Below are 11,012 nucleotides of genomic sequence, written 5' to 3'. Positions count from 1 at the left end.
TTATCTTCTTGTTCGGTCATTTTTTGCAATGCAGTGCAAAGGGCCTCAGGTTTTCGCCTTAAGATCACGAATTTGCAAACTTTTTGAAGGCAGCATAATCTGAGATATCCAGGGCTTACCTGCTTTTATGACTAGTTTATTTATTTGTCATTCCTTAAAAAGAAGTGATTTCTCACTTGCAATGTGTGCAACATTAGGTGAAAGCCTCCGAAACAAGCAATAGATGAAACACTTTGCTAAAATGGCAACTATACTGGACCTGGAGTAGTGTATACAGTACCAATATATATATACTCCAACGTAAATGATATATGCGCTGCGTACATCATAGCCAGCCCATGCTGGAAGTTTCTGAAATTATATATTACAGCATTTACAATAGTCGGATTTCATACATCCAATAGCTTCAGAACAACAGGGAGACCAAACTTAGGCTGCAGGGTAAATAAATCCACAGGAGCATGCACATAGCTTGGGGAAAGAGCAAATGAGAACTTCTGTAGAACCATAGCCATTACTGATTTGGCTTCCAACATTGCAAAGTTCTGACCGATGCATGCCCTCGGCCCTATTGAGAATGCTAGTAGGGCATGTGGAACCTTTGCTGCTCTGGTGGCCCCATTTTCAAATCTTAACGGGTTGAATTTATCTGCATCCTCACCCCAGATCTTCTTATCTCTGTGCATAAATGGGGAAGCTATGTAAATTGCATAGTCTTTGGGTATTCTTAGTTCTCCCACTGTCATATCAGTTATAGGCTTCCTTTGCATGAAAAGAGCAGGGCCATAGAGCCTCAAGGTTTCAAGGAGGACCATTGTCATCTGCAATGCAAGTCATGTTTTAGTCAGATATACATGTCTCGACACTTCATCACAAGCGCGTACGGAATCTGTTAGGTTATTGACAGTTCATTGCTTAAGATAGAATCATGAAATGATCATAAGGATTAGTTTCTGTTCTTGCCTCTTTAAATTTGTTAAGGTTATCACCAGTGGGGCTATCCTTTCCAACTTCCCTGAAGACCTCCTTCCGCAGCCTCTCCTGCCACTCTGGATACACACTAAGCAAGAACACTGTCCAGGTAAGCAGAATCGATGTAGTTTCATAACCCGCGAAGAAGAACGTCTTGCACTCGTGTATGGTCTCATCCATGGTCAAAGTGAGCTGCTCTTCCTCCCCCTCTTTGTCCGTTGCAGCGCAAGCCTCAAGCATTAAACCAAGCAGATCATTTCCATATCCGCTCCCTTGTGACGCTAATCGTGAGTTTATGACATGCATGAGGGTGCTTTTAAGCTTCTTTTCAAGCATCCACTTGCGCCTATTCCTTTTTGTGGGCAGATAGCTAGTCTCACAAGAACATATATAATTATGCTCGAGTATGAGTCATAATAGAGATGTACGTTCTAGAAATGAACTTGTCAATCTGCAGGATTATGCAAAGAAAAGGATAAGGATATTACCTGAATCCTGGTATCTGCAAACTGAGTATACTGGCCATGGCCATTGCCTGGAGCTCCTTCTGCGCATGGAAGGCTTCCATCCCTAACTTGTAGCTACTTCCAAAGGCTGTATGGGATATGATATCTGCTGTTAACACTTGGAGGGGTTTGTCGAAATCTACTTCGACTTCTCTATTTTTGTTCATGGATGCTTGGTCTTCCAACTCCTTGACCATGCTCTGAGCACAAGACACCATTGTTTGTGTCATCATCTGCACCGAAGGTGGAACCAGTACGCGGATTACTTGCACAGAAATTACACCAATAGCCGTGACTGATTCGATTGAAGTTCAACGTAAATGTGCATGTAGACATATAGCAACATCAGGTTACAACATCAACTATTCTGCTCAGCCAAATACATCTTGTAGAAATGGAGATTTAGGATTATAAGATACATTTATCTTATCCGTCGCAGCATTTTCTGTGCATTTCTACCTGTGGGTCTGGACTCTGGAGATAAAGATTTTATGAGATTACCTTTATCTTATCCATGGCAAAAGCAGGGTTGATCACCCTGCGATGGCGTACCCAATCTACGCCGTCCACCAATACCAATCCCTTGCCGAGCAACTCCAAGATGATTGGGTGCGCATCATTCTTTACAAAGTGTCCAGACTTGCTCGAGAGAATCTGTCTGGCAACCTCGTAGTCGAAGATGCAGATCCGAGGCTTTGGGCCAGACCAGTACACAAATGGCTCTCCTGCATGCCATTCGCATATGGAAGTTTGTATATCAAGCTATCAACATACCTACTAAAATCCATCATATTTGCAGTGAATCAAATTGTATCGTCGGACAACCAATTAATCAGAGCAACTGCAGGTCCGTCAAAAAAAAAACAGAGCAGTCATATAATATTGAGCAGAGCTAAGCAGAATCTCTTACCATACTGAGCTCTCCACTTGAGGTAGTGGGGCGCGATCCTGGGAAGGAAGTTGTGGTCGCGAACATCGAGCACCAGACCAGCTGCCTCCTCCTTCAGCCTCTTCTCCTCCTCGTTGGAGCCTTTCAAGAACTTGTAAGGGGGGCCATGGATACCTTGCATCCTGAGCATCTTGGCTATGGCATAAGGCCTCCATATGAGGCGCACGACGACGTACTCCCATATCCACGAGACGGCGAGCACCAGGAGAGAAATCAGAGCAAGAGCAACGGGAGACGCCATGGCGGCCGGCGCAGAGATGGAACCTGTGGGGACAGACGGACAGACAGAGCTACGCCACAGTTAGCAGGAGATTCCGGCGTCTCCTGCTACGGCTCCTCCCGGCACCGAGGGGTACGGCCGCACCCTTGATCTCCTGTGTGACTGTGTGAGGCTGTGACGAGTGTGAGAAACTCGTGGAATCAAGTCGGGGAGTGTAATGGTGGGAGATAAGTAGGAAGAATTTTTGGAACCCAGTGACACCGACTGCTGTGCTGAGCATGGTATGCCAGTTTTGCACTCATGTGACTATGTGAGGAGGTGGGACGGGCAGAAAAGGCCAACGTAGAGTGAGCATTTGGTGCACATGAGCACCGGTGCTCTCAGTTTTTTAAATATTAAAAAAATTATGTATTTGTGTTTTAAAAAACTATTATATTTATTCCATGAATACATATATATGTTCTGACTGTTCGTGAGAAATTTCGGTAAAATTTGCATTGTATTTCGAGCTACAGGAAAAAAAACAAATTTATGTCTACGTATAGGGACGTATATTTGTCAGAAATTTATCTTTTTTGTATAGCTCAAAATATAGCATATTTTTCACCAAAATTTCTACCGTATCTTCGGAATGTTTATATGTATGTAGGTATTTAATTTTATTTTTTTTGGAATTCAAATAATATGATTTTATAGCACCAGGAGCACTGGTGCTCATGTGCTAAAGACACTTTTCGACGTATAAAATCATATTACGGAGTTCAGAAAATATAGAAAAAATATCCGCACGTAGACAATGGATGCAGCTGTGTGTTCGAAATCTAAAACTTGAATATGCGTATTTCTAGCATGTATAAAAAAGACAAGAATACATGCTCAGTTATAAAAAAGACAAGAATCAGTCCAATGCCCCAATTTTCTATTGAAGAAAATGGCCTACTTACTGCACCTTATTCTGAGGAAGAAGTGCAGAAGGCTATTTTCTTAATGGAATGCAACAAAGCACCGGGTCCTGATGGTTTTCCAGCGGAGTTTTATGAAACTTTCTGGAATACTATTAAAGTGGATCTTCTAGATTTGTTCAGTGCTTTGCATATTGGACAACTAGAATTATTTCGTCTAAATTTTGGTGAAGTAATCTTGTTACCGAAAGTTAATGAGGCAGAAAGGATTCAACAATATAGACATATTTGCCTCTTAAACGTAAGTTTCAAGATTTTCACGAAAGTGGTCACCATTAGACTTAATACGGTTGTGGATCATGTCGTTCAACCATCACAAACCGCTTTCATGCAAGGAAGAAATATCCTTGATGGAGTGGCGGTTTTGCATGAGACGGTACATGAGATGCATACTAAGAAATTAAATGGGGTTATTTTAAAATTAGATTTTGAAAAGGCTTATGACAAGGTCAAGTGGTCTTTCCTACAACAGACACTTAGGATGAAAGGTTTTTCTCCTGAATGGCGCACTTTAATTAATGATTTCGTGTATGGAGGTAGTGTGGCAATTCAGGTTAATGATGACACCGGCCACTATTTCCAAACACGAAAAGGGTTACGCCAAGGGGATCCGTTATCACCAATGTTATTCAACATTGTGGCGGATATGCTGGCTATACTCATAGAGCGAGCCAAGTCTGATGGTCAGATTGAAGGTGTGATTCCGCATCTGGTTGATGGTGGTTTATCTATCCTTCAATATGCCGACGATACAATTTTGTTTATGGATCACGATCTCGAAAAAGCCCAAAACCTGAAATTAATTTTGACGGCTTTTGAGCAGTTGTCGGGATTGAAAATCAATTTCCATAAAAGTGAATTGTTCTGTTTCGGTGATGCCCAAGATGATACAGCTCTATATACAGAGCTGTTTGGTTGTGGGCCAGGCCAATTTCCTATTCGCTATTTGGGTATTCCGATTCATTATCGGAGACTTACGATTGCTGAATGTAAAATAGTGGAAGAAAGACAACAGAAGTTCCTTAGTAGTTGGAAAGGTAAATTGTTGTCCCTGGGAGGAAGATTGGTACTCATTAATTCGGTACTGACAAATATGGTACTGTATATGTTATCATTTTTCCTATTGCCAAAAGGAATTCTGCATAAACTCGATTATTATCGATCCAGATTCTTTTGGCAAGGTGACAGCGAGAAAAAGAAATATCGACTGGTTAAATGGAGTATTGTTTGTAGTCCCAAAGATCAAGGCGGGCTTGGAGTTCATGACCTGGAGGTCAAGAATTCAGCCCTGCTTGGTAAATGGCTTTTTAAGCTCCTTACTGAGGATGGGATTTGGCAAACTATTCTTCGGAGAAAGTATATCGGCTCCAAGACGTTATCCCAAGTGGTTTGGAAACCTGGGGATTCTCACTTCTGAGCTGGTCTAATGGCGACAAAAAATGTCTTTTTTCGTCATGGAACTTTCTTAATTAAGAATAGACCACAGATACGGTTCTGGGAAGATGCTTGGTTAGACAATACACCCCTATGTGAATAGTATCCTGCGTTGTATAGTATCGTTCGTCGCAAAGGAGATACCATTGCCTCAGTTATGGCTACCTCTCCACCGAATGTGATGTTCAGACGGGTTTTGCTAGGACAAAGTTTATTGGCATGGAATACCCTAATTCAAAGGCTGGGGGATATTAATATATCTCCCGAGCCAGATGAATTTAGATGGAATTTACATGTAGATGGCTCTTTCTCGGTCAAATCTTTATACAACGCCATACTTCAGTCTGATCTACCAGTTGATAATAATAAGAAAATTTGGAAGGTGAATATACCATTAAAAATAAAAAAATTTGGATGGTATCTTCGTCGAGGTGTCATCCTCACCAAAGACAATCTTGTTAAGCAGAATTGGCACGGAAGTACTAGATGTGTTTTTTGTCACCATGATGAAACTATTAAACACCTTTTCTTCCAGTGTCAATTCGAGAGATCTATTTGGTCTGTCATCCAAGTAGCGTCTACCTTGTATCCTCCGACTAGTGTGGCCAATATCTTTGGTAATTGGCTTCATGGTATAGATTCAAGGTTCAAGTTGCTTCTTAGGGTGGGGGCGCTTACAGTTATCTGGGCGCTTTGGCTGAGTAGAAATGATAAGATTTTTAATAATAATTCTTGCTCTTTGTTGCAGGTCATCTACAGATGTACAGGTATTCTCCGTTTGTGGTTACCTCTTCAGCGCATGGTGAATCGAGACCTGTTTACGGAGGTCTGTACACGGTTGAAGGCTACGGCGAGGGATACTTTTTCCCTACATGGGTGGCAGCATAGTCTACGGACTGAAGCACCATCCACACCTTAGGCGTTATATGATTCATCGTTCCGATATGTATTCCGCCTGTATCTTTTTTACTTTGGCACTTTCTTGGACATGAGACTCATAAAACGGCGGTGTGCATCAAGACAAGAATATATGCGTATTTCACTAGTAGAAAACATGGCTTATATTTTTAGCTCCAAAGAGCAGTAGCACCGGTTGTGCTACGAGCCTACAAACCCAGACTAAAGGGTGCATTAGCACTGGTTCGTGCGGCCAGGACGTCGCAGGGGACCAGCAGAGCTTTAGTACCGGTTCGTGGCACGAACCGGTGCTAAAGGGTTGGCGTCAGCCACGTGGCAGGGGCGAAACCTTTAGCACCGGTTCGTGACACGAACCGGTGCTAAAGCAACCCCTTTGCCTATAAATTCAGATCACCCCCAGCCAGCCCTCTCCTCCATTTTTTCTTGGTGGTAGGTGCGAGGGTTGTGTGCTTATGCATGAATGTGTACCGTACCATTATATTGTACATAGGCAACGTGTACCGTACCATTATGTTATGTTTGACCAAGCACGATGAAAGATATCACTTCGATCTCTATATTCATAACAACGTTGTGTTAATGGTTTCCTGTATGCGGGCATTAACGTGTTTCAAATGGCGAACCCTAGGGGTGGCGGCAGACTCTGCCGCGGCAGGAAAATAGAGCCAAAACGCTGTCGTGGCACTCTGCCGCGGCAACGTTTTGGTGCACTTTCTTGCCACGGCAGAGTCTGTCGCGACAGGAAACGATCCAAAACTCTGCCGCGGCAGAAACCTTTAGCACCGGTTCGTGTTCCTCCGCCCGAGCGCTCGGAAACCAGCCACGTGGTGCCCCTTTAGCACCGATTCGTAACACAACCGGTGCTAAATGGGAGGGGGCTTTAGCACCGGATTCTTTGCACCGGTTGGACAATCGACCGGTGCTAAAGCCCCATTTTCACTAGTGTTTCTACGCGAGCAAGTTATAAATTTGTAACTTAAATATAATTCAGTGTAACTTACTATGGCTGCATCACATAGGCGACAGTGCGTCCTCGATCCTACTCGCATGCAAGGAGCCAAATCATTTTTAAGAGTCGTTGTATTTAGAAGATGACTAGGAAGATTGGCGCGGCGTCGGCTGTTAGATTGTTGGTTAACATGTTGTTAGATACGGGAAACAAAAATAACTAGAGTATATAAAAGAAGAGACAAGGTGCAACCAAAAGTGGTTCGCAGAAGTGCCCGGCTTAGTAAGAAATAAGTTGTTCTCACGATGAAAGGAGGTTTCTGGAATAGTGGAGGTTTTAGGGATACGGCTAAGCATCTTTTTGTAAATGAAACTATACGGGACCAAAAGTTAGACTTCTTTGCGATATTAGAATCCGGGAGGGACAATTTTTCGGCCCCTTTTTTGAAGCATATTTCTGGAGGGTTGGACTGTATACCCCCCATAGGTAGATCTGGGGGTATTCTAGTTGGCATTAATGTCGATACCATTGAGGTTGACAAAGTTGTGGTGGGTGATAGATGCGTAAATTTTTATGTCACTTCAAAATGTGACAAAATCAAGTGGGTGATGGTAGCAGTTTATGGGGCTGCATAAGATGAACACAAACCCGCCTTCCTCTTGGAACTAGTTAGAATCTGTGAGGATGAGCCTCTTCCAATGATTGTTGGAGGGGATTTCAATATTATTCGGCGTAGAGAAGAGAAGAATAATGACAACTTTAATACACGATGGCCTTTTATCTTTAATGCGATTATTGAAAGCTTGGACTTGAGAGAATTATCCTTATCTGGACGACAATATACATTGGCGAATTGCAGAGATACCCCAACATATGAAAAATTGGATAGAATTCTCGCTAGTGTTGAATGTGAGCAGAAATTTCCCTTAGTGACAGTAAGGGCCCTTACTAGATCTGGGTCCGATCATACTCCACTTATTATTGACTCGGTGGATCAGGCTTTTATAGGAAACAAATCTAACTTCTCTTTTGAGTTATCTTGGCTCAAAATTGCCGGTTTCTCGGAAATAGTATCTCGATAGTGGGTTTCTGTTTTCGAAGGATCCAATCCTATGGAGCGTTGGAAAAATAAAATTCGGCACCTTAGACAATTTTTCGGGGATGGGCCAGGGATCTAATTGGACATTATAAGATTGAAAAGGAGAGACTTTCTAATATAATCGACATACTTGACAAAAAAGCGGAGATATGTCCACTAAGTGACAATGAGAGAATGTCGATGCGTCAAGCTAATGATGAGTTGGAAAAATTACGTAGAAATGAAGAGTCAAAGTGGGCTCAAAGGGCAAAGGTTAAACATATCTAGGAAGGAGGAGAAAATACCAAATATTTTAATTTAATAGCCAATGGTAAACACTGAAGGAAAAAAATATTCCAAGTTGAGCAAGAAGAAGGAACCATTGTGGGTCAGGAGAATTTGAAAAAATATATTTCGGAATATTATAAAACTTTTTTGGACCACCCATAGCTAATACTTGCGAGATGATAGAATCCATGACTCAAGATATTAGGCAAGTTTCGGGTGAAGAGAATGATTTTCTAACTAAGGATTTTACAGAAAATGAAATTTTTGAAGCAATAATGCAAATGGAAAAAAAATAAAGCGCTCGGGCCAGATGGCTTCCCGGTGGAGTTTTATCAGAGTTTTTGGGAAGTCATAAAATGTGATCTGTTAGCTATGTTTGAAAGTTTTTAAAGAGGTGAGCTGCCTTTGTTTCATTTAAACTTCGGAACTATTATTCTATTGCCAAAAAAAGAAAATGTGGTTCAAATTCAACAATACCGTCCCATTTGTTTGTTGAATGTGAGTTTTAAAGTTTTTACTAAAGTTGGAACAAACCGGGTGACTGATATTGCTGAAAATGTTATCCAACCGACACAAACAGCTTTTATGCCGGGTAGACATATTTTGGAAGGTATAGTTATACTACATGAGACCATCCATGAGCTTCATAGGAAAAAGATGGATGGGGTTCTTTTTAAAATCGACTTCGAAAAAGCATACGATAAAGTAAAATGGCCCTTCTTACAACAAGTTCTTCGGATGAAAGGTTTCCATCCTACATGGTGTGCATGGATTCAGAGGTTTATTGAGAAGGGTAGCGTCAGAATTAGAGTTAATGATGACATAGGGAACTATTTTCAAACTAGAAAAGGACTTAGGCAAGGTGATCTTTATCACCAATTTTATTTAATATTGTTGCAGATATGTTAGCAATTTTAATTGCTAGAGCCAAAGAGGATGGCCAGGTAGCTGGTCTAATTCCACATTTAGTTGAGGAAGGGGTTTCGATTCTTCAATATGCTGATGACACTATTATTTTTATGGAGCATGATTTAGACAAAGCTTTGAATATGAAATTAGTTCTCTGTATTTTCAAACAATTGTCAGGTTTGAAGATAAATTTTCATAAGAGCGAGTTATTACGTTTTGGCAAGGCCAAGGAGGTTGAAAATGATTATAAAATTCTTTTTGGGTGTGATATAGGGTCATTACCATTTAGATATTTGGGTATACCAATTCATTTTCGCAAGTTAAGAAATGGAGAATGGAAGCCAGTGGAGGATCGCTTTGAGAAAAAATTGAGTAGTTGGATAGGTAAAATGTTATCGTATGGTGATCGCCTAGTGCTTATTAACTCTGTTCTCACGAGCCTTCCCATGTTCATGTTGTCTTTTCTCGAAATTCCAAAGGGTGTTCGGAAAAGACTAGACTTTTTTAGATCGCGCTTTTTCTGGCAAAGTGATGGACATAAACAAAAATATAGATTGACCAAGTGGAACATACTTTGTAGACCGAAAGACCAAGGTGGATTAGGAGTAGAGGATTTAGAGTCAAAGAATAAGAGTCCCCTAGCCAAGTGGCTAGATAAACTTATTAATGAAGAAGGGATGTGGCAAGAGTTGTTATATAAGAAATATTTGAACTCTAAGACTCTTTCTCAAGTTTTAGCGAAACCAACCGATTCTCCTTTTTGGAAAGGGCTTATGAATGTTAAAGATGATTTTTTAAGCGTGGGTCTTTTGTTGTAGGTAATGGGCTCACTCCTAGATTCTGGGAGGATATTTGGTTAGGACAAAGGTCCTTGGCAACTGAGTATCCCTCCCTTTATAATATTGTTCATCACAAAAATGTTACAATTGAGAATGTGCTTTCCTCTACCCCTATCAATATAGGTTTTAGAAGAACTTTGGATGCCAATAAATGGGATAGATGGACACACTTGTTACATAGATTAATTCTAGTTCAACTCACAGATCATGAGGATATTTTCAAATGGAGACTTACAACATCCGGCCGTTTTACTATTAAATCCATGTATAATGATATGCTTAATGGCCACACTCCATATCTTAAGAAGTATATTTGGAAAACGAAGGCACCTTTGAAAAATAAGATTTTTATGTGGTTTCTTCATAAGAAGGTCATACTCACGAAAGATAATTTAGTCAAACGTAATTGGCATGGTGATGTAAGATGTTGTTTCTGTGATCAAGAGGAGACAATACAACACTTATTTGTTTCTTGTCCATTTACGCGCATGATCTGGAGAATCATCTATATGACTTTTAATATACCTCCCCCCTAAATATTACAAATATGTTTGGAAAGTGGTTGAATGGGGGGGTGCCCAAAAAAGATAAAAGGAACATTAGAGTTGGGGTTTCTGCTGTTTTATGGGCCATATGGAGAGTTCGTAATGATTGCATCTTTAACACAAAAAAATGACTGGCTGGCCATGAGGCGATGGGAAAAAGAGGGTACTATGGCAGTATCACTACACTCTAGTTGGAAGTGCCTGGAGCGAGGATAGGGTGTGCCGGCTGAAAAATGTGACGGACAGCGGGTTAAGTTTTTCTTTTAGAGGACGCGGAGAGGGAATTAGTATTCTTCACATATCAAAGAGGCGACGGATAGCGGAGCAAATATATTTTGCCGATGCTTCTACAAAAGAACACAACAGTATTTTCACCGGATTAAAGAGACACAAAGCGGTGAAGTAAGTATATTTTTTCCGATGTTATCATAGAAGAAGGCAGT

At 41.0% G+C, this 11,012-nt stretch overlaps 1 protein-coding gene across 1 annotated transcript; it reads right to left on the bottom strand.

The window, feature by feature from the left end:
• Nucleotides 1–232: 232 nt before the first annotated feature.
• LOC124704493 (cytochrome P450 709B2-like) lies at nucleotides 233–2,828 on the bottom strand. Its single transcript, XM_047236756.1, has 5 exons — nucleotides 2,389–2,828; nucleotides 1,980–2,203; nucleotides 1,461–1,711; nucleotides 964–1,342; nucleotides 233–821 (listed from the first exon to the last, which is right to left on the bottom strand). The coding sequence occupies exons 1-5, from the start codon at nucleotides 2,666–2,668 to the stop codon at nucleotides 390–392; spliced, it is 1,566 nt and encodes a 521-aa protein (XP_047092712.1). The 5' UTR covers nucleotides 2,669–2,828; the 3' UTR covers nucleotides 233–389.
• Nucleotides 2,829–11,012: the final 8,184 nt, after the last annotated feature.

The sequence above is a fragment of the Lolium rigidum genome, chromosome 3 (genome assembly GCF_022539505.1).
Source record: "Lolium rigidum isolate FL_2022 chromosome 3, APGP_CSIRO_Lrig_0.1, whole genome shotgun sequence".
Lineage (NCBI taxonomy): Eukaryota > Viridiplantae > Streptophyta > Magnoliopsida > Poales > Poaceae > Lolium > Lolium rigidum.
The sequence above is the reverse complement of the archived record's forward strand: the minus strand, read 5'-3'. Positions and strand labels throughout refer to the sequence as shown.

Bases quoted from the DNA above. Each gene is read 5' to 3' on its own strand.
- LOC124704493 (XM_047236756.1), bottom strand. From the start codon at position 2,668: ATGGCGTCTCCCGTTGCTCTTGCTCTGATTTCTCTCCTGGTGCTCGCC. The intron at 1,712-1,979 runs GTAATCTCATAA...CCTTCGGTGCAG, and splicing joins TTGCCATGGATAAGATAAAG to ATGATGACACAAACAATGGT. The intron at 822-963 runs GCAAGAACAGAA...CTTGCATTGCAG, and splicing joins ACCTTAACAAATTTAAAGAG to ATGACAATGGTCCTCCTTGA.